Below are 23,463 nucleotides of genomic sequence, written 5' to 3'. Positions count from 1 at the left end.
TTCAAAGCTTGCATTTGATTTCCTGCTGAAGAGTACTGTGGGGCTCCTGTGGTTCTCAGAGCTGTGTTAAATCCTCTACTTTTGAGTGCCCTGTTGAAATTTTGATGACACTGTACTCCAACCCTTTCTTAAAATTCAGAAAAGAAATGCACTGCTTCCCATGTGTTTCTGGAGGCAGGAGCAGGGCAGGGTGTGCGAATGTCTCCATGTGGGTGGGACATGGAGCAGCAATTACAAATACAATTTCAGCTCAAACCTGCCTTGCAGCTACAGCTTTGATAAAACTTCCATCTGTCCCCTTGGCCAAAACCATTACAGTTTCACGCACTGAATGATGAACTGTTGCACATCGTGGCTTATTGCTTTTGTGCTAATAGAATCATAGAATAGTTAGGTTTGGAAAGGACCTTAAAATCATCTAGTTCCAACCCCCTGCCATGGGGCTCCTGCCAGGAAAGCTGATACGCTGCAGGTAATATACATTATCCTTTACTTTCAGAACAACTTAATCTTGCCATTACATGATTCTGCTACTGTCTTTTATCTGTAATATTTTGTGATCACACAACACACCTGAGAGTACATAGCACTCTGGCATTCCTTGAAGAACTTTATGGCAGGTGGTAACTCTGTGTTCTCCAGGTGCAGAACGCAGGGAACAAGCTGGGTAGACGCTGTGATATGTGCTCCAATTATGAGAAGCAGTTGCAAGGTATCCAGATTCAGGAGGCCGAGACAAGAGACCAGGTGGGATTTCTCTTCCAGCTTTAGCAAGATCTTTGCAGTTATTTGAGCTACTGAGGGTGCAACAATATCCCATCTGCTGGTTTATTCATTGGTTTTCATTCAGTAATGTCAACATAGTTAAAATCTGGATAACTGGTAACATGTTATTGTCATAACCTGGTTTGCTGTTGGTATATGATCATGAGCACCATGTGTGTGTGTTTAAGGATTCACCACGGAGAACCTCTTTATCCAGTACTGTGAGACCATGCAGTAAAAGCACTGTTCTATAAAAAGCGTTGTGCTCATGCTGAAGTCACTATCTTTCATAATTTATATTCTAAAATGCTTGTCATGCATTAAATTCAATATCTTTGGTAATGCAAAGACTGTTAACAGCAAAGGAAAAATTAGAGGACCTCATCCTAGAGACATAAAATGACTGGGAAGTATTGGAGGATATTTGTTTCCTGCTGTATACTGGGGAACATTTTTCAGATGGGTACAGAAGGCATTCTGCTTTGAAATAAGTGATGGAAGCTGGTTCAGTGCAGTTTGATGTCATGTGTTTGGTGTAATCAGGGATGCATGGTGTTTCAGAAGAACAACAAAGGAACTTCTGCGTTGCATAGGGGTTTGAGGGATTTTGTGCTTTGAGGGTGTGATGGGGTAGGCTATATTGGTGTTTGGGAAATAAGTGCTGTCCAAAAGAATGGAAAACTACATGATTTTTTTGTACCAACACAGGTGAAAAAGCTGCAGGTGATGCTGAGGCAAGCCAATGACCAGCTGGAAAAGACAATGAAAGACAAACAAGAACTGGAGGATTACATGAAACAAAGTGCTGAAGACTCCTCTAACCAGGTACAGGCATTTAGATGGCATTACAAGATGGTAGGAATCATGAAGTGGTATTAAAAATACGTACAAGAACTCATCTTCTGTTAGATATGGATGGACTACCTGTGGTAGAGGCAACAAAAGTGAGAGCTTCTAGGGTTAGTTATGCTGCACTTTAGTCTCCCACATTTTCTAGGTAAGTCTGACATGTGTCTAATAGTATGTTATCCAATTCTCACCCTGAAATTTCATCTCTAATCTTGAAATATACTACAGAGGTGATAATTGGAATTTGAGTGGGTTTGAGTTCTGAAGTGAGCTCTTGTGTGAAACCCCCCAGACATGCAAAAGTAGCCCTGTGTTCTTGGTCGCTGTCCTTGTCAGTAGAAGAGTGGTACTATTTGTGCCAGTTGCTCTCATCAATACTTGGCACACAGTTAATGGTCTTGTGGTGAAGACATCCAGTTAATGAGTAGCTGAGCAGGGAGTACCAGTAGTTGGTCCAAAGTATGCACTTAGACTTCTTTGAAATAATAGCCCATTTAGAAGATTTTTCAGTCTGAGCTGTGTACATAACTCCTGGAACAACGGAGCCAAATAACATGTGTGGTAATCATAGCTTTAAGCAAAATGAATAGTTATCATCTTTGGGCTATTAATTAGGGAAATGCTGTATACAAGACATTGAATTTACTTCATTTACTTCACTTGAGCTGGAAGGCTTTCTCTCTTCCATCCCACCCAGTATGTTTTTTCTTACCAAGGAAGCAGTCCTTAGCAAAGTCTCTCCTAGATGACAGGAACATGTTTATACGTCCATTCTTTTGGATGCACCAGAGTGCTCTTAATTAAGTGATTCTTCATGTTACTGTTAAGCCTGTGGTGCTGTAGAATAACTTAATTGTAAAGCTTTTGAAGATCTGTGCTTTCAGAGAAAGGTATGAAAAATTACCTTAAAATGCTGGAAAGTGTGGTGGTAGCTCTGCAGACCCTATTCAGGGTCTCTGAACTGGCTTACATTAAAATCTGATTAGAATTACTGTTTGTTTGTTGGCTTAGAATTTGGTAAAAAGAACATATTGCTGGTATAGAAGGATGGTGTCCGTTCTTACCAGCTCGAGCTGCATTAATGATTTACTAAGTGAAGAACCGACAAGATTAATGGATTAGTTTGAAATTCCCAATTATATATTAATAATGATAACAAGCAAGAAAACTTCACTGGTTATTTCTCCTTCAAAATCTGCTTCATGCTTTATATCTTTGTTGTGGGTTTTCTTTTTTTTAAGATCTCTTTGCTTATGGCTAAATGTCAGAAGTCAGAGAACCTCCTCAATGAACTGCAGCAGGCGTTTTCACAAGCGAAGAGAAGTGTCCAGGAGCAAATGGTAAGACAGCTTAAGCCCAGGGATCACTTGAACAATGCTATTTGTCTAACCTTTGGAGCTCCATCTGTTTGTAAAAGGCTTTGTCTTGCTGCCCAGCCAAGGTTGGCTAAAGAGAGCTGTGCATCTCAGTGTGTAAAGGTACCAGACTCTGATAGCAAGTTCTGCACCTGTAGCGTTTTGTGGGTCAGTCTTACTTCTGTGTATACGTCGATTGATGAATATGGAGATCCGTTATGCACATTCCATGCCCGTTTAGAATCTTACTTCACCTCAGAGCTGAAAATGCAGTAGGTTTTTTCAAGACAGTTTTGTAGGATTCATCACAAAAACCATCACTATTGAATTTTTTCTTGAGTGCTCAGTGTTTTTACAGGTCAAACTTAAAATACCAGCCCTAACACCCAGGAAGAGATATGGGTGGGAACTTACTGAAGGACCTCATTTTCCAGGGCAGAACAAGTATAACTTCCTTACAGCAGTTCATTCGCTTCTGTATTAGGATCATGTTTCTTCTTTTTTCCTCCTTTTCACAGTGTTGTGGGGACTAAGAACATTCCTGTGAATCCCAGTATTGCATTGCTGGAGTCTGGGATGATCTGTAGGACATCAGGACACTGCTTGCAGAAACAATCTGTTTGATGTTCTGCATCTGAAGCAATTATTCCTTTTGGAAGAGTTCAGTGGGTTTTTTTCATTTGTAGTGCAAGCAGAACTATGTTCTCTTAGTCCTTTTTCTTTACAAGGGATCAGTTGTTTTGATGTTTTCCTCCAAAGACAGTGGGAGGCAGACACCTGTCATGGGAAGTTTCAGGATGAATGTTTAAGGTTAGAATAAGCTGATGCTACAGCTGAGCTGTTTAGTGATTTTAGTATACACCACTGACAGTTCCCATACCCACATGTGATTTCCCCCCTACTCCTCTCCATGAGCACAGCTAGCTCAGAAGGAAACTGTGAGGCTTGACTAGGCTGTGTTTATCACTTGCTTCCACCTCCCTGCCTGTACAGCTAATGTTAACCTTGCCTTTATTTCTAGTGCATAGGCCAGAAATACTGTTGTTCCACGCATTTTGTTTCCCTTCTTTACAAAGAATATCCAATCAATTCACCAGACTTTTGAAAGCAGTGATAGCAAATGGGGCATGAAGAGATCTGAGCATGACCCTAAGTGAGAATTTATGCTTTTCTTTGCATCAAAGGCTGTCCTGACACAGTCGAGGGAGCAGGTTTCAGAAGAGTTGGTGAGACTGCAAAAAGATAATGAAAGTCTTCAAGGAAAACATAGCTTGCATGTGTCCTTACAGCAAGCTGAAGATTTCATTCTACCAGAAGCAGCAGAGGTAAAACATTTTACAGTCATTAACACAAATAATACCTGTGACTGGATCCCGCTGGAAGAATCTTCCTTATCAAAAAGCTGACTCAAATAGCACAATGGAAAGTAACCTGGATTTTAACCCTGTACGTCTGTGATGTGCAAGCTGATCCCCCTGTGCCATGAGCATGCTGCAGGGTGTGGATAGATAATCAATGCGTTAACTATGGCCTTAGGATTGCTCTGTTGTTAGCAGAGTGTGTGTTTATTCCAATTTAAGCTGCATTTTGCAACTTGGCACACAGGTGGTCAGACCCATGGCTCCGATGTAGATACTGATTCAGTAAGTGAAACTAAGTCAGTCACTGCAATATCTGTCCAGGCATTAGGACCAGTAATAATCCAGAGCCTTGAACAATGATAAGCCTTATTATACTGTTCATGGCCACTCCCTTAAACTCAAGCTTAGAAGACTGGTGGGGGTGAAGGCATGGGAAAAGCATCATAAACTTGTTGGAGTTGCAGATCTTTACACATTCTTCATTTACTAGGCCAAGCAAACAGTGATTTTGTTTTAACACATTGCTGGATGCTCTGGTGTTGGGGGACAAACCTCAGGATAGCATAACATGGTCTCTGCCTTGTATGCTGGTGAATGCAGTAGTGTGTGTATCTGAAGATCATAACACAAATCTTTGCTGATCATTGATTCAGGAGCTCCGTGAGCTGATTTTAAAGTACCGTGAAGACATCATCAGTGTGCGGACAGCAGCAGATCACCTTGAGGAGAAGCTGAAGGCAGAGATTTTATTCTTAAAAGAACAGATTCAAGCTGAGCAGTATTTGAAAGAAAACATAGAAGAAACTCTGCAGCTGGAAATCGAGAATTGCAAAGAGGAAATAGGTCAGCAGGGGTAAAAGTCTCCAAATAGGAATATTGGAAATCATTAAGATAAGTGAAGACTTGATTTGGTGAGAAGCAGACTTCCCTGAGTATTAAATACCACCCTTTTTGGACAGCAGATACACGAAAGCTGTACAGCTGAAAACAAAAGTACAGTTCTTTGTTTACCTTTGATGTAGCACATGCTTAATTCTCCCTAGCAGAAGTATGTCCACTTTCCTGTGGTTTTCTTGCATTTAAGCTTTAACATTCTTGTTTTTCAGCTTCCATTTCCAGTTTAAAAGCTGAACTGGAAAGAATAAAAGTGGAAAAGGAGCAGGTAAAGAGCCCATGGGATTTTTGTTGGGTTTTTTGTTACTTTGTGGGTTGTTTTTTTTTAACAGGGAGAGTGGGATCCTTTTTTTTCTGCTAGTTCTGTCAGTGCCACTGTTGTTGTCTTTCACATCAACCTTTGCATATCAGAGAAAATGAACTTGTTTCCTATCTGCACCCATGTAGCTTTTGTGCCTGTTTCAAAGGAAACACATAAGGTTGTGCCTGGAATGCTAAGGGACAGAATAGCTGAACTGATGCCCATGTAGGACTGGGTCACATTCATTGTTTTGTTACTTAAGAGCTTTTGGTCTGTTTGTTAATCTGTAACTTCAATACTTTGTTAAATAATTCCTAACTAATATTAGGCTACCAAATAATAACCTGAGTGTCAGGTTTGGCCATTGCTCTCCAACCCCAAAGCCAAATAAATGGGGAAAAAGAGATGTCATGAGGTGTTTTCTGTGTCCTTTGAAGAGATTATTTATGTGTATTTCTGAATACTGGGAAGGACTCTTAGGCTGTACTTCCTGTAAGGAGGGTCTGTGAGAAATTGAAATGTTGGGATGCTTAGTTAATACTTTCTTTATTATTATTATAATATAGTTGGAAAGTTCTTCGCAGGAGAACATGCAGCAGCTGGAGAGTCTGCAGGAAGCAAAAACCACTCTAGAAGAACAGCTGAAGAAGGAGACAGCAGCAAAGGTAGCTGTGATGTCTGGCTGTGAGGTGTATATGCATCTTCTGTGATGGTCAGACTGTGGTCAGAGAATGTGTCACTGTGTAAGAATAAAGAAAGCAGCTTTTGAATGTTGATAAGATTCTGGCACTGAAATGGTGTCCACAAGATGCAGTTTAAATCCTCATCCCAGCCACTTTGCACTTGGATTTGTAAAGTGGTGGATCTGAGTTGCTGCTAAGTTGAATCTCTTTGGGATTGGCTTCCCAAGTTAGGCTTCAGTAGCACTTCTGCATATAGGAAACATCCTGATGAACCAAACCTGGGTTTGAAACTTTGATGCTTTTGAATGAATGTCATTTCATTGTTGCTGTAGGAAGAAGCCCTACCTTGGTGGCCAGATACATTAATTGTGATAGATTTGTCTCTCTCTATTGGTTTTGGTAGTGAGTTGTTTTTTCCCCCGTCCCAAAGACTTGACTAAAACTCGAGACGGCAAACTGGTTGTATGTTTATCAGCAGATTAGTGCCCTTCATCTCTGGCCATCTTTCATTAAGACTCTGTCATGGTTTAAGGCCAGCCAGTAATTCAGACCCACGCAGCTGCTTGCTCATTCACCGCCCCCTTCTTCCTCCCCCTGCTCCTGGAGGGATGGGGAGGAGAATTGAAAGAATGTAACTCCCAGGGGTTGAGATAAGAGCAGTCCAGTAACTAAGGTATAACACAAACCACTGCTGCTACCACCAATAACAATAATGATAAGGGAAATAACAAGGGAAGAGAATACAACTGCTCACCACCCACCTACCGATACCCAGCCCGACCTGAGCAGCGATATAGCCCTTCTGGGTAACTGCCCCCAGTTTCTATACTGGGCATGATGTGCTGTGGTATGGAATAGCCCGTCGGCTAGTTTGGGTCAGGCGTCCTGTCTCTGCTTCCTCTCGGCTTCCCCTCCTACCTGGCAAAGCATGAGACTCAGAAAGCCCTTGGTTGGAGTAAATGTTACTTAGCAACAACTTGTAGTTACCAGCGTTGTTCCCAGGCTGAAAGTCAAAAACACAGCACTGCACCAGCTACTATGAAGAAGAAAAATGACTGCTACTGCTGAATCCAGGACAGACTCAGAAGTCTGTTTTTTCACCTTGAGATCCTTGGACATAGTGCTGTTAAAAGACATGCGGCATTTTCATGCTTTAACCAGTCTAATGAGGATGTTTGATGGGTATTAGCCCCTGATTTTGCAGTTAGGAAAACAGGTGTAGAAAGAGCAAGCGGTTTCATTTCTTGCCAGGGCTCTGAGGGTAACCACACTGCTTTGCTGTAGTATCATGCTTTAGTCAGTTTGTATGAGCGTCTCCTTTTTACTTCAGTTTAAAGACAGCATAAAGAATCTTTTTCTCCTCAGGCAAACCTGGAACAGCTGGTATTTGAAGAGAAGAATAAAGCTCAACGGTTGCAGACTGAATTAGATGTCAGTGAGCAAGTGCAGAGAGATTTTGTAAAGCTTTCTCAGACGCTTCAGGTAAGGGAAGTGCAACCAATTTGTAAGGTGCTGCTTTTGTTGCTTTACTTCTCCACAGCTGGGTAAAACAAGAAGTAGCAGTTGTAAATTTTCTTACTTTAGTATTTATGAACTATTTTTAAAGGTATTGGTATACTAAACTGATCAAGTATTCCTAGGACAATATTACTGTTAAAGCCTAATGGGGATTTTATTCTGATTACTTGATTCCAACCGATTCTCAGCATCAAAGATACACAATTACTGTACTAAAAGAAAGTGGAGAGAGCCATGAGTGATGGTACTTTCAGATCCCAGCATTTCATTGTCCATCTCCTGATGTCTTCTGGGATGTTATTTTTCATAGCAAATCATTAAGGTACAAATATTTGAGGACAAAGTGAGAAACTTGTGCTGTTTGATATGAATATATGGTATAGTTCTTTGTGTTATAATTACTGATTTATTTATACTGTCTAAAAGTCTATCCTTGCTGTTGTTGCTGTTCATTATCCTTGTATTCCCTCTGAAAAGTGAAGCCGATGTTTTGTGATGAGATACCAAGAGGTGGCTGAAGGAAGGAAGGCTCATTCCAGTATGTCAGGCTGATTTCTCTGTTAAACAGTGTGGAGAGCAGGAAGGAACCTGCAGTGTTGGTGTCTGTGGAGTGACTGACTGGCTCCTTGGGAAGCCAGGAGAGATGGGTCTCACTTTCAGGGTCTGTGGGCCCCCCTTACATTGCTGCTTACCAGCATCCTTGCTCACAGCAGCAGTGCTGAACTCCAGCACTGTCTTCTCTGAGTTCTTGGCCATTCTGCTCAGTGAAATTCAGCAGAATTAAAAATACAACTTGTCTGAGTCAAATATTCAGGTTTATTTGCAAAACTAAAATAAGGAATAGAGTGAGATTGTTTACCCAGCAGAGTTTAGCTGGACGGACACTAGGAACTGTCCTCTTTTGTTCTGGCTGATTCTGGAGGAGTAGGTAGGACAAAGGAGGCTATTGAGCTGTCCTGACCAGTGAAGTTCCTTCTAGTTTGTCATCATCCTCTATTTTTTGTTGAGTACTGCTTGCACTGCATTACATAGTTCTTAAGAACAAAACCAGGTTCACCACTGAAGTTGTGTGGTGCACTCTTCCAAACGTGCAGGCCTTCAGTGAGCTCAGCCCATGTGCTGCAGCTCTGGGGTTTGTGTTTTCTGTCACCCATCAGCAGTTATCACCCATCAGCAGTGAGTGCTTTCAGTTTAAACCATGGTTTGTGCCATCACAAAATGTGATGTAAGATCTGCTGTGTAACACAAGAGATTACCATTGAATGAGGATTTTGGTTTCTTGATAGCTCCACAGGGTTATTTCCTTCCTGTCCTCATCAGCAGAGCCTGGGTGAGTATCACTTGTGTGAGATGTCCACTGGCCAAATTAGATGTCAGCAATGGAGAGGAAAGGCTGAACATCAGTTAACCACTACTTGGGAATTACAGCTGAAAGCCCAGATCCTGGTAGAAGGAATGTGAAAGTTTCAATGCAAGAAGTGAAATACTAAATAAGAAGTTGTGATCTCTGCATTCATTTCCACACAGTGCTGCTGGGCACTCTGTCAGCATGTAAGAAGGAGCTCAAGAGAGATTATCAGGAAAGCAAGTAGGAGTGAGTTTGGAAATAGGGTGTTTCCTCAAAGAGTGTTTTAGCTTTGACTCTGAGAGGCTTGAAGGCAGGTGTGAGGCAGCTCTGCATTTCCTTTATGTGTTCTTTGTGCAAGTTTATGTTGCTTTGCACGTCTCCTCCTGTTCGCCCGGCCACTTTGGTTGGTGTCAGTGACTGATTCTTGGGCAAAACAGAGAGTGATGACAAAGGCCTGCTTGAGTCCCCCAGAAAGTGGCTTTTAATTGTAAAGCCAAAACTTCCTCCTGTCTCCCATCCTCCTGTTCTCGGTTCTGCAGGCTTGTGCTCCTTCATGCCTCGTATTTCTCAGCTGATGCTTTGCTTTCAGTTCTGCCTGCGTGGGTACCAGGGTTGCTAACACGGCGGTTGTTCAGCTGGCTCTGCAGCAGCATGTTTCAGCAGCTCAGCCCTGTCTGTTGGTTCCCTGTAGGTGCAGCTGGAGCGGATCCGGCAGGCAGATTCCCTGGAGAGAATCCGTGCAATCCTGAACGACACAAAACTGACGGACATTAATCAGCTTCCTGAAACATGACACCCTGATGAGCGGGCTCCAAGGCTGCGTTTGGGGTTTTTAACTCATCTTTATAGCAACATTAATTATTATTTAACTCTAACCGAAAGAGCAGAAGACAACAGAGGGGAGCAATGACTTAAGTTTTGTTTCTAGAGGGGGAAAAAGGTTTTGTACTGGGCAGGAAGAGAGCACAAGGGTGACTTGCAGTGTAGGAAGGAGAACTTTCTAATGGAAACACTAATGCGTGTGGTGTTTCGCGTTCCACTGAGTGGGATCAGTCCTTACATTCTGAAAACCTTCTCCTTTCAGCCGACTCCATAACCTAATATAGAGTTTTGGAACATTTACCCCTTTGTCTTTTCCCTCTTTCCTTTCCCCCCACTACTGTGATCAAAGTAGCTGCTGGAAACCATATTGTCCCTCCAAAATATTGAAGAGCAAAGTGGTTGAAGTTTTTCTGTTTGACTAGTCGGTAACAGTATTCAGCTAGCAGAGAGAATGAGGTGTAGAGTATGCTGTATGAATATTTTATATTAAAATATGACTTTATTAGCAGGACACTGGATATTGATCTTATTTCATAACTCAGTACTATCCCCCCCCCCCCCTTTTTTTTTTCCTTTTTAAACCATTGACCTTTGTGTTGAAGAACCTGAATGCTGCTGGGATGTGATGGATACGAGCGAGCTGTGTCTCCTAAACAGAACAATGCTAATCCAAAAAACAAATGATGACAAATGTACTGAGAATTTAGCTCCTTGACGTTTTTTCTGTTGAATTCTGATACTTAAAAGAAAAGCACAAGAAATGCACTGTTTTGTAATCTCTTTTCACAACTGTAATTTAGAATGTGGAACTACAACTGGTTCTTTTTCATCTCTTAAAGCTGAGCAGTACCTGTAATCGCTTTGCTATGTAAGAAACAAAGCTAGTACAGACCCTATGCATTGTCTGAGCTTTGGCATGGGGTCGCTGCAGGCTGGCTCTGCTCCCATGGGTGACACCAGATGTGAGGTTGGTGGCTTTCGCTGGGCAGCAGCAAGGTAAGGAGCTGAATGAGGCATCAGCCTGGCCCACCACCTCTCCTGGGTCAGCCTGGCATGCGCTGAACGGTGACTGCACTCTGGGTCACAGAGCACAAGTGTGGAGGAGCTGTGTTACTCTGCTGGGTCAAGTTGGACAGGTACCGTGCATCTCTAAAGTATGGCATTGCTCAGAGCTGACTGTCCCGTATTCTTATAACTGTACATCTAAATTACAGCGAAGGCAAGAAGTTCTTGTGATCCAGTGGGTGGTAGGTTTGGATTTCTTGTTCTATAGATGCATGGTGGTGGCATGACCATTATTAACCTGACCATTCCTCCTCCCTTTGTCACAGCAGGGCTGTGCCCACAGCTGGCAAGCAGCAGTTTCAGGTGTGACTACAGGTGTTGATGGTGCTGGTGGTGCTTAGGGAGTTCTTGAACTGGCCCCTACTTGCCACTCATTGAAGGAAAGGAGGCCAAAGGAGCAGGTTGCTGCTGTCCAACATTTGTATTGCAACTTTCCCCTTTTGCTTATTGTTCTTTCTTTACATACTTGGCCATAGATCTGAAGGTGATGAAGAAAACGAGAAGTGACACAAAATGCTTCAGACTATAATGTACATGACTGTATTTTAAGTGCTTAAATCCTATTTTTAGTAGCGTATATCTTGCTATTAACAGAACCAGTGGTTTTGAAGACGAATGCCTTAAACCAGCCCAAAAGACACATATAAGCTCAATTGCTTGTCACTCATTGCAAGAATTTAAGCATTTTATTCACCCTGGCAACTAATTCCTTTCATAATCCTGACATCCAAGAGTCATTTTTCCTACCTTAGTAATGACAAGACTAATAGATGGCAGGGTTGTCATCTTAAAATGACACTTAATGCCTGCATATGGCTCAGGTTCTTTATTAATTGGCTATTACCACGATTTCTTTAACCTTTCTCACTACTTGCTGAAAGGTGAGGTGACAGCAGCTGTGTCCTGATGCACAGATCTGATACCAGATGTTTTGCATTCAGTTTTCTGACAGTTCCGTTCTGTTGAGTAAACTTTGGAGAAAAATCCTACAGGCCTTTATGAGGAGCTGCAGAAACAAGAGCTTTTTCTGTTCCCTTTCTTCCCAAAAACTAACTCGTAACCATTACTGGTACCTGTGCAGCAGTGTTTATTTAAGGAAGCCTTAAGTGTTGTATAGCAAAACTACACCAAATCCTGTACAGCTCTTCAGCAAGCTGGATGTGAGGAACTGCACCCTGAAGACTTATGCAGAAAAAGAGATTTTGGTTGAGTTTCTGGCCATGCTCCTAGAGCAGGAGAGCAAGGGAAGTGGCTGGTCACTGCCTTTCAGCATCCCTTCCTGGCTCTTGTGTCCGTGCCCATCCTCAGCAGCCCTGCCCCAACAACAGGGATCAGAGCTGACCAGTTTAGGTTGTTTCAACCAGTCCAGGCCTGGTGTGGCTTTCCCTGAGTGCATTTCACAGCTTGGTGACATGGCTTTCCATAGGTGCAGCAGTGTCAGCCTTCTGCTGGTGGCTGCAGGGTTGCATTGGGTCTCTGCAACCCAGTGGGGCAGACAGGCACATGCCAATCAGTTTGTCATTTTGGGGAGACACAGTAACAAGTACAGTGGTTGCCCAATGGTGTTCTGTATGTGTGTGTGTTGCTCTTCATGCTCCGGTGCTGGTCTCAGGGGCCAGTGCTAGCCGGTTGGTCTGGTTAGAGGAGGCTGGAGGCACTGGTAGGGCTGCAGTGCTGATAAGAGCACTGGTAAACACTGGTAAACCAGGCACTGCACGAGTCTGTGAAGGACCTTCCTCTTGGTTGGAGAGGAAGGGTGTACAAGAACTGTACGGTTGTTTCCTTTTACCCCCCATATTCCATCACACACCTGAACATCTTTCCTCCTGTTTAAGGCCTAGCTGTGACCATGTTAGAGCTGGAACGTGAGCGACCCTTTTTACCAACAGCTGCAACTTAAGATTGTACCTTTCTAACAGTTTCTGATTGGAAACCTGCCTGTTCACAGGGGCAGTGGGAGCCGTGCTCACTGCAAAGCTGTCCTGCCCCAGAGGGGCTCTCCCTCCCCAGGAAGGGGAGAACAGCTTCAGAAGCAGCAACTCAAGAGACTTAAAAGGGCCTTTAAAAACAAAATAGCATGTGCCAAACTTGCAAAGCAAAGTTAAGAGACTGTAAATTAAGTGTAGTGAAAGCTCGTGGTGTAGATACTCACTGGGTGGATTATGGTGTTACTGCTCATAAAACATCAGAACACAAATGCTTTTCCCTCCAGTTCTTGGTGTTCTGGAGCATGATCTGAGTAGGGTGGTGGGTTCTTTGCGGTTAGTAAGAGATTCTCAACAGGCACTGCTGACCAGGCAGGTCAGCCACAACACACAGGGTGAGTGGCCTAGAAAACTGGATGCTGTTCCTGCAGACTGTAAAGGGATGAGATCAAGTTTTGAATGCATTCCTCTACTTGTATAGTCTTAATCTGTACAAAAACCCAAGTGTTCTTGCAGCATGCCTGGTACCCTCGTTACCCAGCAGGTACTAGCAGCCCCCTTCCTTCAGCTTTACTGGGGCACCTCTTGCTGTGCCACTTTCGTAGCAGTGCAGTACTACTTTTCAAAACTGAGCTTGACCATGTCACCTTTTCTAAGGGGTTGGGGTGAGTGGACAGCAATTATTTATTGTCCACTGACATTTGCCTACAGAAGGGAAATAATTGACTTACTGTCAGTTAAGACTTTGGAGCCATCTTTTGCTAAGGGCAAACTGAGTGTTTGGAAGTTACTACTGCATTCCGGTGAGCCACGCCATTGGTGTCCCGTGCAATCGTGGGTGTAGAGTTCTGCTGTCCTCAGGATTCGTGTGTAACCATTTGTTAACTGTATTGAAGGTGTGTCCTTTATGAAGAAAGTGTTCCAAATTAAAAAGAGCTGCTGAAGTGTGTGCGCTTCTCTCTGGTCTTTCTCCTCTGCCTTCAGCCACAGAGCTCCCCTACCTTGGACCAAGGGGGGAGAAGTCTCCCAGAATAACCCCAGGGAGCAATTCCCACACTGCAGAGCTAGTTGTAAGTACTGCACCTTGGAACAGGCACCGTGTAACGTGCCTCCTTCCCAGGAGAAAAGCAAAGAACACAGTATGTAAGGAATCTCATCAAAAGTATCTTATTTAACAGTCCAGCTTCACAAAACAGTAAGTGAAAGCTGTATTGCTCAACGTACAGCTGGTAAATATACAACGGCAAATAACAGGGAACATTAAAGCTTATCCAGTCTTCTGGTGCAGCTTCCTCAGCCAGGGAGCGTCAGAAGTTCACATGGCTTCTGATGTCGTTGATCTGTTTGACCATTTCCCTTATGTGTTCTCCCCTTCAGGAAAAAGAAATCCAAGTCAGGAGGGTGCAAGTCATTTGCTCAGAGCTTACCAGGCAGGGAAATACAGAAAACGGGAAGAGCTGCAAGTCATTGTGTTAATTATGGGCTGGACACAGACTGCCGAAAGATCCCTGGGCAAACAGCCAACTTAAAGCAGATTTAGTTTAATACCAGCACAAGATGGCCAGTGCTGCTGTCACACACAGGCACAGCTTATATTATACTTCAGCCCCTCTTGCCAAGCTCCAGCTGGTGCATCAGTGATCCCGCTTCCTGCAGGACAGAGCTTAAACCATACCCCAGAAACTCGACTGGAATTGCTTTTGTAAGTACCAGGGCTTGAATTCTACAGGAGGATCCAAGCTTTAACTTACTCTTCTTTCAGGACGGTTTGGATGCACTTGCTCTGGTAGGCACTGAGGCTAATGCTGGGTTTTCGGGGGCGGGAACCCCTCTCCATCTTTTTCTGCTGATACTCCTTTTTCATTTTAACCTGGAAGTTACGTACAAAAAGAACACCCCAGTTAGTGGTGGCATTGGCTGCCAAAGTGAAAGCTGCTTACAGTCACAAACTGGTGTAGCACAGCGTGATTGGGTTAAAACCTGCTTGCTTTTGGACTTTACTCCCCGAAAGAGGAGGATGTTACTGCTACAACTATGGAGGGGGTGTGTAGGCTTTCTCAGGGTTTATACTGGGCTGCAGAGGGTCTCTCTGTAGGAATAACGAGGTCAGAAGTTAGTTTAGTACGTTGCTGCTAATTTAAGCACAAAGCTGCTCCACTGGAAGGACCCTGTTCTACCAGCACTATCACAGGGTGTGAGTGAGGTGGGTACAGTGACACATGCTCTCACCTGTCTGATGGCATTGCTCAGGTGCTGCAGCTGGTCATGTATTGTCTGCAGCTCTTTCTTCATGTCTTTTTCACTGTCTGACAGAACAGGAAGCTGAGAGTGGAAACGCCGAAGTACTTTCTTCATCCTTGGTGTACAAAGCAAGAAACATCACTGAATGACCTTACTGCTAAGACACCACCAGCCTTGTGCTGCTGTTGCTGTTCTGAGTGTCAGGGGCTCACAACTTGACTTTCCCCTTTTAGCTCCTCTCGCAGGGGATTTCTAAACCATGAGCTGGCTCAGCCTGGGCCTCAAGTTGTACTGAAAAATCACCACTGAGCCCCAGCAAAGAGAAGTGCAGAAACCCTGGATTCTAACTGAGCACTTTCTGCCCACCCTGTTCTGTCAGACCCCTACTTAACAGCAAGCAATCGGTGATGAAACAGAGCACAGCTTGCACTCACCTGTTCGTAAGATCTTCTTGCTTCTCTTTGGCTTCCTCGTACTTGTCAGCCAAGCGCTCGGCCATTTCCCGCAGGCTTTTCCTTTATGCAAGTGAGAAACATCTATTTAGATTCACAGGAAAGGTGAGAGACAGGGCAAAGAGCCAGACCCGCATTTGCTTCTTACTGCACGCAGGCCCCTGTATGAAGCACTTGCATTGCTGAGCTCTGACTTGGGAAAGCAGACACACGAGCCTCACCTTTCCTCTCGACAGTAATTAAGCTCTTCCAGTTGTTTCTCTTTCTGTGCCCGCAGCAGCTTCACTCTTAAAATAAAAACATAAAATCAGATCACCCCCAGCAGCAACCCAGTGCAGTTGGGGTTTATGCTACACAGACACTAGGACAGAAGTGATTATGAAGAACTAAAGACAATAAAGGATGGGCAGTGGTGGGAATAAACTCCTCCCTTCTGCTCTAACTTTGCAGCGTAACTCTGATGTGAAGAAGCAGTCTTACCCGAGTACATTTTACTCATTTACACGGGTTAGTCCAGCAGAGGTTTAGTGCTCAGTACTTAGTGCTGTTCTTTCACAAATGCTGTACAGCCCATAGTTATGAGGGGTTTGTATTACCTTTGCTGAAGTTCCTCCTTTGCCAGATCCTGTTTCAGTATGTATTCCTCTCTGAACACTTGGGTGGCTCTGCTAAGAAGCTGAAGGCATTCTTCAGGGGGAGGAGCAGCATCTTTATCAGCAGACCTGAATAATATAAGACAGGGGATTGCAATCTTACTCCAACACGGCCCTTTGCAAGGATAAACAACTTGCAGTATTTATGGTGAGGGCTCAGCAGGGCTGTTATGGAAGTGAGGGGCTACAATTAAATCCCTTTGCTATACACGCATTATTCCTGAAAGCCTTCCCTGGGAAAACATATTTGCTTACTTCAGAACCAAGGGATTGGCAGAACTGCGCTGCAGGATGCTTCGGATATGCTTCTCAAATGAATGCTGTGATGTAGCGAGGCTACGGAGAGGGCAAACAGCAATTTCCTTGTCTTCCCTGGTACACAGCAGTGGAGGGGATGCAGGATGGACTGTACTTCTAGCAGAGCATCAAATGGGAGAACACAGGTTAAGCCAGAAACATTCAAACCATGTCAAACAGTACTTAAAGGAAGTCAACCCCTGTGGAATTAATGTATTACAGCAGCAAGTCTAAGAGGGACTATTCCAGGTGGTAAATCCAGGTCTATAGGTCAGTGGCGTCACATCCCCACAGCTTTCTGCTTGGCCACAGCTGAAACTAGCAAGAATCATAAATATCCTTTTACTCAAGAACAGAGTTCCATAACAATGCGAGCGCCCCTTGAATAGGGGCATGACCTGCTTTTCAAAGCAGCCTGCTGCATCACTGCTCACTGGTGTTGATTCTGATAATGGGGTCTAAAAGAGCTGATAGAAAAACCTATTTAAAAGCACTGCATAAGTAGTTAAAATAATGAAAGGTCTGCAAGAAGCTGACATTAACACCAGCTGAAGGTACCTGTCACACATTGAAGAGTGTTCTTAGCAGTAAACAAACCCAAAACAATGCCTTCCCCTCAGTGCATTCATTCATTATGCAAATCTACCATGAGAGTCTGGATCCTTCCCACCACTCCCAACGTGCAGTGGCTTTGGAAATGGCTACTAAAATCCCACTGCTTTAAGGCACTTTTAAGAACCCATTTTTTTTTATCTTTACAGCAAACATCACCCTGGTGCTCATTCAGAATCTTTGTACTGGCTGTAAACAAGGTTTTGGTTCAGATTCCTCATGGTAACAATGAAGGAAAATCAACAACACCCTCAAGAACCTTTAGATGCAATTCTAGTCCTAATACTCACTAAAAGTGCTACAAACACCTTATCAGTAGCAAGTAACTAGTATAATAACACTTAAGTGCTCAGCCAGGGTGTTCAGGAGGCAGACTGCCCTGTGTGTCACGGGACATGCATATGGCTGGGGTGAAAGAAATAGTAGAGCAATGAAATAATATCCTTAGATCCTTTTCACGCAACAGCCACAGATTTCAAACCAATTCAGACCCACGTACAAGAGAGGCCTCGTAATACACTCATAGGTGTTTGTGATGCAAATCATTGTGGATCCCAGGATGTCAGAAACAATCCAAAAGCCTCGAATTGGAGCAGGCTGCCTGCAGGGAAGAAAGCACAAAAATTACCCAGTCAAAAGAGTTTTGTTCCTGATGCACAAAGTGCTTAGTTGTGTTATTTGCATTCTTTGGAGCTGACTGCATTAATTTTAATGGAAAGAGTGCAGCAAAAGAGGGCAAATCATACTTTCCATAGCAACTCACTGGTTTGGAAGCAATAGAAAGAGTTTTTTACCTGCATGGCAACGGTTTTGTACAAAGAATATGTTCAACAAAGCACTTTTCTGCTCCCAACTCGTGTAAACTGTCTTTGTCTTCTTCATCTACAAAGAGATTTGTCAGAATGCTTCGGATCTGCTTTGCACAGTAAGGGATTCTCAATACTACCCCCATCTACCAACTTGCTGCTAGCAGAACACAGGTGTTCAGTAGCACTCTCTTCCCTCTGTGTGCAATGGTCTCACCACTCACCTGAGCTAAGGAATTTGTGCAGTTTGTTGATCCATGTCAGCCCCACGCTGTGGACACCAGCTTCGTGTGTGCAGTGGTAGCGAAAGGGACATTTCGGATCTGAAATTGAAACACGAAACGTAGGAGAAGGCACTGAACTGAGAAAAACCCACCACTGGAACTTGCAGCGCTGAGCATGTGCATCAACTTATTGTTCAGTCAGCACTAACACCTTACAAGTGCTAACTCATCCCCATCCAAAAACTGAGCTTGATGCTTTGGTCACGTTATTAGAGTTCTGCATTAAATATAATTACACTTGAAACACCTGATGAATTGTTTTGAACTATTCCTATTCCCCCACACCTGTATCTATCCACTGGATTTTAAAGGGAAGATCAGTTAAAGCCAGCAGATGAGCATTGTGACAAGCTTCTTGTTTAGAAAGACCCAAACACTCTGCTACCCAGCCTCCTGCCACACATTTATATCAGAGTCTAAGCAGCAGGCACTGACTCTTCCCTCAGGATCACCACCCCACAGCACTTGCTGACACACAGATGCAACAAATTCTACTTTATAATACACATTAAAGAATTTAGTAGTATGTGACCATCTGTAATCTGCCCTTCAATGAACACTAAAGCACCTCCCAGGCTTGCTCCTTCTACAGCTTTACTGAAGACATCAAATTCTTATTTTAACACCCCTTTGTTTGACACAGATGATAATTTATAAGTACCTTGATCCTAAAAACATGAAATAAAACCAGTAAATCCAATAACCTGAAAACCAGCCCTACCTTGATGCAATTTGATTGGGCAAGAGAAGTCAGATTCTAAAGGCTCCTCTTCATCTCCTGATGCCAGTTTCAGTGCAAGTTCCAGCTCAACACATTCAATCACGTACAGGGAAGGAATAGTATCAGATCTTGGGTCCCATGACTTTTCTGACTGTAAAGAGCAATGAATTCTTCTGTGCAAGGTCGTTTAAACAGACATCCCAAGATAAACAACATCAAGGGTCACATAGCACAGGCAAGAGGATTAACTGACAGTTCAAGTCCTTTTCTTTTTCCCCACTTAAAAACCATCTCAGAAACAGAGTTTCTTCTTAGAAGATTCTCTTTAAAACAGTTCATAGTAAGTTTGATCAAAATCTGATCTACCATCAGCATACACAGATCTGACACTTAGAAGAAAAGCATCAGAGAATCCCAGGGACTGCCTGGAAGAGGAGGAAGGCTCACTACCTCATGACAGAAGAATGCAGCTTTGGCACTTGGCATTCACTTGTGGGCATCCTGCCATCTTGGCAGCCAGGAAGCAAAGAAACAAAAATGTGTGTAGACAAAAAGAACGCCAGGACAAGATACCTGATCATCATCCTCTTCTCCGTCCAGTACCACGCAGTGATAAAGCATTCCCGACTCGGTGGCAATCACCAGGATGTTTGGAACACAGGGCAGGCAAAGGACAGCACAAGCATCGTAGCCATAGTTGTCTTCTGCCGCAGGGTGCATGGGCAGAGGCCCAAGCAGCTTGCCAAGATTCCCAGTGCTGGAATAAAGATGTGTTCACAAGGTGAGGTGTGGAAGGAGAGCTCCCCATAGTTACCTGCGAGAGTTTGCTGCACAATAACTACAAGATAAGGATGACTTAAAAATAATCCAAAACCCAAACAACCCTGTGGTTTTAGTTCTGATTTCTGTGAGCCAGCAGCAGCCCAGGCTTCTGTGGATTGAGCCTGAACAACAACTACTTGGTGGAGATGTCAAAGAAACTGGAGGTCAGTAATAATGTTTTATGCTTTGAAAGCAACCAAGCTACACTGCAAAAAAATGAAAGATTCATTACTAAAGGTTCATTACCTTAAACACCTAATTGGTTTTCTACTTGTTAAAGCATAAGCAGCATTTTGCAGCACATCATTTCTCTTGGTAGAACTTTTGAAGAACTGAGACCATTTCATTGCCTACAGACAGGATCTGCTCGGTGCTGCAGTATTTCTTGTGCACAAGCAAATGGTGCTGCTTCAAACCAGAATACCCCACGGTTTAATATTCAGTTATACTAGATCCAACTTTAAGTTTTCCACCATCTTCTCAGTTTTCTGAAGTAACATTTTCTTATATTGGGCTTATATTCTTGATTCACATTCTTACATATCATCATGGAACATGCCTGCAAACCCTCTATGATCTTAAAATCTTTCTTTCCTAAGATGCCACTAAGCTAAGGGTGTCTGCACTGTGAATTGGAGATCCTAAAATACCCTTAGCACCCTTAGACCTGCTGATCTTCTAACAGTCTGGTGTCTTCATTTTGGATTTCTGATGGTAAATAATGGACAGTGAATTCTCAGCAGTGGAAACTGCACACTTAATACCTAGATGAAAAAGGAGGACAAACATACTTGGATTTCAGCCTATTAGCACTGACATAAAGAGATAAACCAGGCTGCAATACAATAAACCTTGGCCCAGCATCCTTTACAGAGTCCCACCCAAACCAAGAGATGGCTCTCCAGCCCTAATACTGTACAGACATAGAAGCACCCCTGATGATGAACATGATGAAACCTGATGAGGAACATGATCCTACCTCTGCAGCAGGCTGATGTAGGTGAGGAATGTCTCTCCATTTTCATACAGAATGTAAAGTGGATAGGCCAGCACCTCGTCACTGCCTCGCTGTCCCAGTGTGTTCTCTGGGACTGGCACCAGTGGGCCGAAGTCAAACGCCACCGCGGTCTCCCCCAGTGATGCTGTGTAGGCTCTCCTGGGCACAAGTGAGAACAAGACCTGAAGTTATCAACAATTCTAAGGACACGAGTGTTTAACTAGACCATGGGTACGTGCTGACAGATTACCAAACACCTGCCCATCAGTCCTTGGACACGTGCTATTTTCAGCAGCAAAAGCATGTGAGTAACATCCTTCTCATAGTGCCTCATTTCTGCAATACACCCACCAGCCAGCCCCATTTCACAGGACAGAAGAGATGGGCATACTGGTATTTCCTGTGTCAGTCTGTGACTTGACTACCAAGACCCTCAAGTTCTTATTTCCTAAGTAGGCCAAGAGGGAACTAAAAAAAGGAGCTACTTTGTGCACTCCTCACTCAGAAAGCCCTTCATAGCCCCATCTGAGAGACAAGGTGTGTTTTTCACATGACTACTCTGACAAACACTTGACTGCACAGTTTGTTACCACTTTCAGGATGAGAAAAAAAGGAAAAGAAAAAAAAAAACCAAGAAGAAGTGCAGTTGCTGCTGAAAAAGTCCAGGAAAAAACCCCATCACATCAGGTTTCCAGGCAAATTTATCACTTACTCGTTAAAAACACAGCTGAGAACACAGAGCTTATTCTGTCAAAAGCATTTCAAAATACAAGAATACAAGAAGCCACACAAACCCTTTTTTGATTGTAAAAGTCTCCTCCTCTGTGTCTGAAAGAGCAATCACTTTGATGGGTGTGTGAGGTACCTTCAGACTGTAAAACCTAGGGGAAAGAAACGCAGCAATGGTCATTCAACAGGTGGTGTTGCACAGTTGCTGTAAGTCTAAAATCTATCCCATCCTATTTTTTACTGGTAATCCTGGTAGCAATGGCAGGACACAAGTATCTAGCGAAGAATCAGACTGGCTACGACAAAAACACCCTTTGATAATAAACTACAATCAGGTTTTACCGTATAGTGTTATCTGAAGTTAAGAGCACAATATGGGGCTCCAGTGTCTCGCAGGGATACCAGGCAGCATGCTTTAAAGTCAGAGATGTTGAGCTTGTGAAGAACCTTTCCGCAATGGGGACAGTGCTGAAATACACAGCAGAGATATGCACTGTTACAAAACACACACAAGTTACTTCGAAGGGGAAGGGGGAGGCAAGAGGAGCTAGGAACCCAATTAAAAGGTTTCAAAGTCATTAGCTGTATTATTCTTAAAGCTGGAGTTACAACTTTCACTTGGAGCCTGTGTTATTTCCGTCTGGGTGTATGCTTTTAGCTAGCATGGCTAAAAGACTCCAGAAAGAATAGAGAATACTACAGAGGAAGACTCAGCTCCTCAGCAACTGCACCCTATTAAGGAGGTGATTTATGTGGGTCACTTAACAATCAGCAACTCCCTGAGGCAAGTTAACTTCATTTGTGATTGTCCCTACAACCCCAACACAACCAATGTCTTCCTTACCCACTGGTGCCCAAGGCAGGAGAGGCTGCAAAGGCACAGGGGCAGGACAAGGGTGTCGTTAACCACCTGAGGTCTCACCCACCTACAGTTCACCGTGGATTTCCCACCTTCAAACTCTGAATTCTTCCCCCAGCGTTTAGGCAGCTCCAGCACCATGAGCCCCTTGGTGCCGATGAGCGCCACATGATGCTGCAAGGGGCTTAACAGCGTCTGATAAACCTCGAACAGGGGTGGGTTTATGCACATCAGGGTCTGAAAATACAAATACATCAGTTAAGCACAAGCCACCAAAAGCACTCCCAGAAGCACGGCACATCTTTATCGCAGTCATCCAGGTTGGAAAAGCCCTTTAAGCTCACCCAGTCCAACCATTCCCCAGCACTGCCAAGGCCACCACCGACCCATGGCACTGAGGGCTCGTCTCCACGCTGTGTGAACACTTGCAGGGACGGTGACTGCAGCCCTGCCCTGGGCAGCCTGTTCCAATGCCTGAGCACCCTCTGGGGCAGGAATTGTTCCTCAGCTCCATCTAAACCTGCCCTGGTGCAGCTTGAGGCCGGTTCCTCTTGTCCCATCCCTTGTTCCTTGGGAGCAGAGCCCAGCCCCTCCTGGCTCCATCCTCCTGTCGGGCAGTTATAGAGAGCAATAAGGTCTTCCCAAGCCTTCTCCAGACTGACCCAGGTCCCTCAGCCCTTCCCCATCACACTTGTGCTCCAGGCCCTGCACCAGCTCCATTGCCCTTCTCTGGCCCCGCTCCAGCCCCTCAATGTCTCTCTAGCCCCACTCCCCATGACGGTCTCCTCCTCCCCTCACAACCGCCCGCGGTCCCTCGGGAGCCCCCCACTACCTGGTACCGGCTGAGCCCCGCGGCCTCGGGCCCGCCGAGGCGGCGCAGGCCGATGGTGTGGAGGGCGCTGTTCTCGCTGTCCCAGAGAAAGAGGTCTCCATCGAGGCCGAAGAGGAGGTTGCGGATGACCGGCGGCCGGGCGGCGGCGGGGTCGGCGGCCTCTCGCTCCCGGAGGCGGCTGAGCACCTCATGCTGCGGTAGGGCCGAGCGCCACTGCTCCCCTAGGCCGCCCCCCGCCGCCATCGCCAGCAATGGCCGCTCTCTCCGCCCCG

General features: G+C 44.4%; 2 protein-coding genes across 2 annotated transcripts in view; one reads left to right on the top strand and one right to left on the bottom strand.

The window, feature by feature from the left end:
- Nucleotides 1–13,834, top strand: part of RABEP1 (rabaptin, RAB GTPase binding effector protein 1) — a 49,905-nt gene extending 36,071 nt beyond the window's left edge. Inside the window, exons 10-18 of the mRNA XM_061355497.1 lie at nt 643–747; nt 1,474–1,590; nt 2,856–2,954; nt 4,154–4,294; nt 4,984–5,173; nt 5,437–5,492; nt 6,092–6,190; nt 7,574–7,690; nt 9,766–13,834. Of these exons, the coding sequence (XP_061211481.1) occupies nt 643–747; nt 1,474–1,590; nt 2,856–2,954; nt 4,154–4,294; nt 4,984–5,173; nt 5,437–5,492; nt 6,092–6,190; nt 7,574–7,690; nt 9,766–9,867 (1,026 nt within the window). The 3' untranslated portion in view covers nt 9,868–13,834. The remainder of the gene's footprint in view (nt 1–642; nt 748–1,473; nt 1,591–2,855; nt 2,955–4,153; nt 4,295–4,983; nt 5,174–5,436; nt 5,493–6,091; nt 6,191–7,573; nt 7,691–9,765) is intronic.
- Nucleotides 13,835–14,030: 196 nt separating this feature from the next.
- NUP88 (nucleoporin 88) lies at nt 14,031–23,446 on the bottom strand. The gene is made up of 17 exons (XM_061355498.1): nt 23,192–23,446; nt 22,427–22,596; nt 21,843–21,968; nt 21,566–21,652; nt 20,754–20,930; nt 19,526–19,709; nt 18,953–19,103; nt 18,172–18,270; nt 17,936–18,023; nt 17,641–17,742; nt 16,488–16,646; nt 16,176–16,301; nt 15,801–15,866; nt 15,562–15,642; nt 15,116–15,242; nt 14,638–14,756; nt 14,031–14,257 (listed from the first exon to the last, which is right to left on the bottom strand). The coding sequence occupies exons 1-17, from the start codon at nt 23,432–23,434 to the stop codon at nt 14,194–14,196; spliced, it is 2,169 nt and encodes a 722-aa protein (XP_061211482.1). The 5' UTR covers nt 23,435–23,446; the 3' UTR covers nt 14,031–14,193.
- Between the last annotated feature and the right edge of the window lie 17 nt (nt 23,447–23,463).

The sequence above is a fragment of the Neopsephotus bourkii genome, unplaced genomic scaffold (assembly GCF_033783945.1).
Source record: "Neopsephotus bourkii isolate Nb327-2 ecotype Australia unplaced genomic scaffold, CSIRO-AGI_Nbou_v1 NB_804, whole genome shotgun sequence".
Lineage (NCBI taxonomy): Eukaryota > Metazoa > Chordata > Aves > Psittaciformes > Psittacidae > Neopsephotus > Neopsephotus bourkii.
The sequence above is the reverse complement of the archived record's forward strand: the minus strand, read 5'-3'. Positions and strand labels throughout refer to the sequence as shown.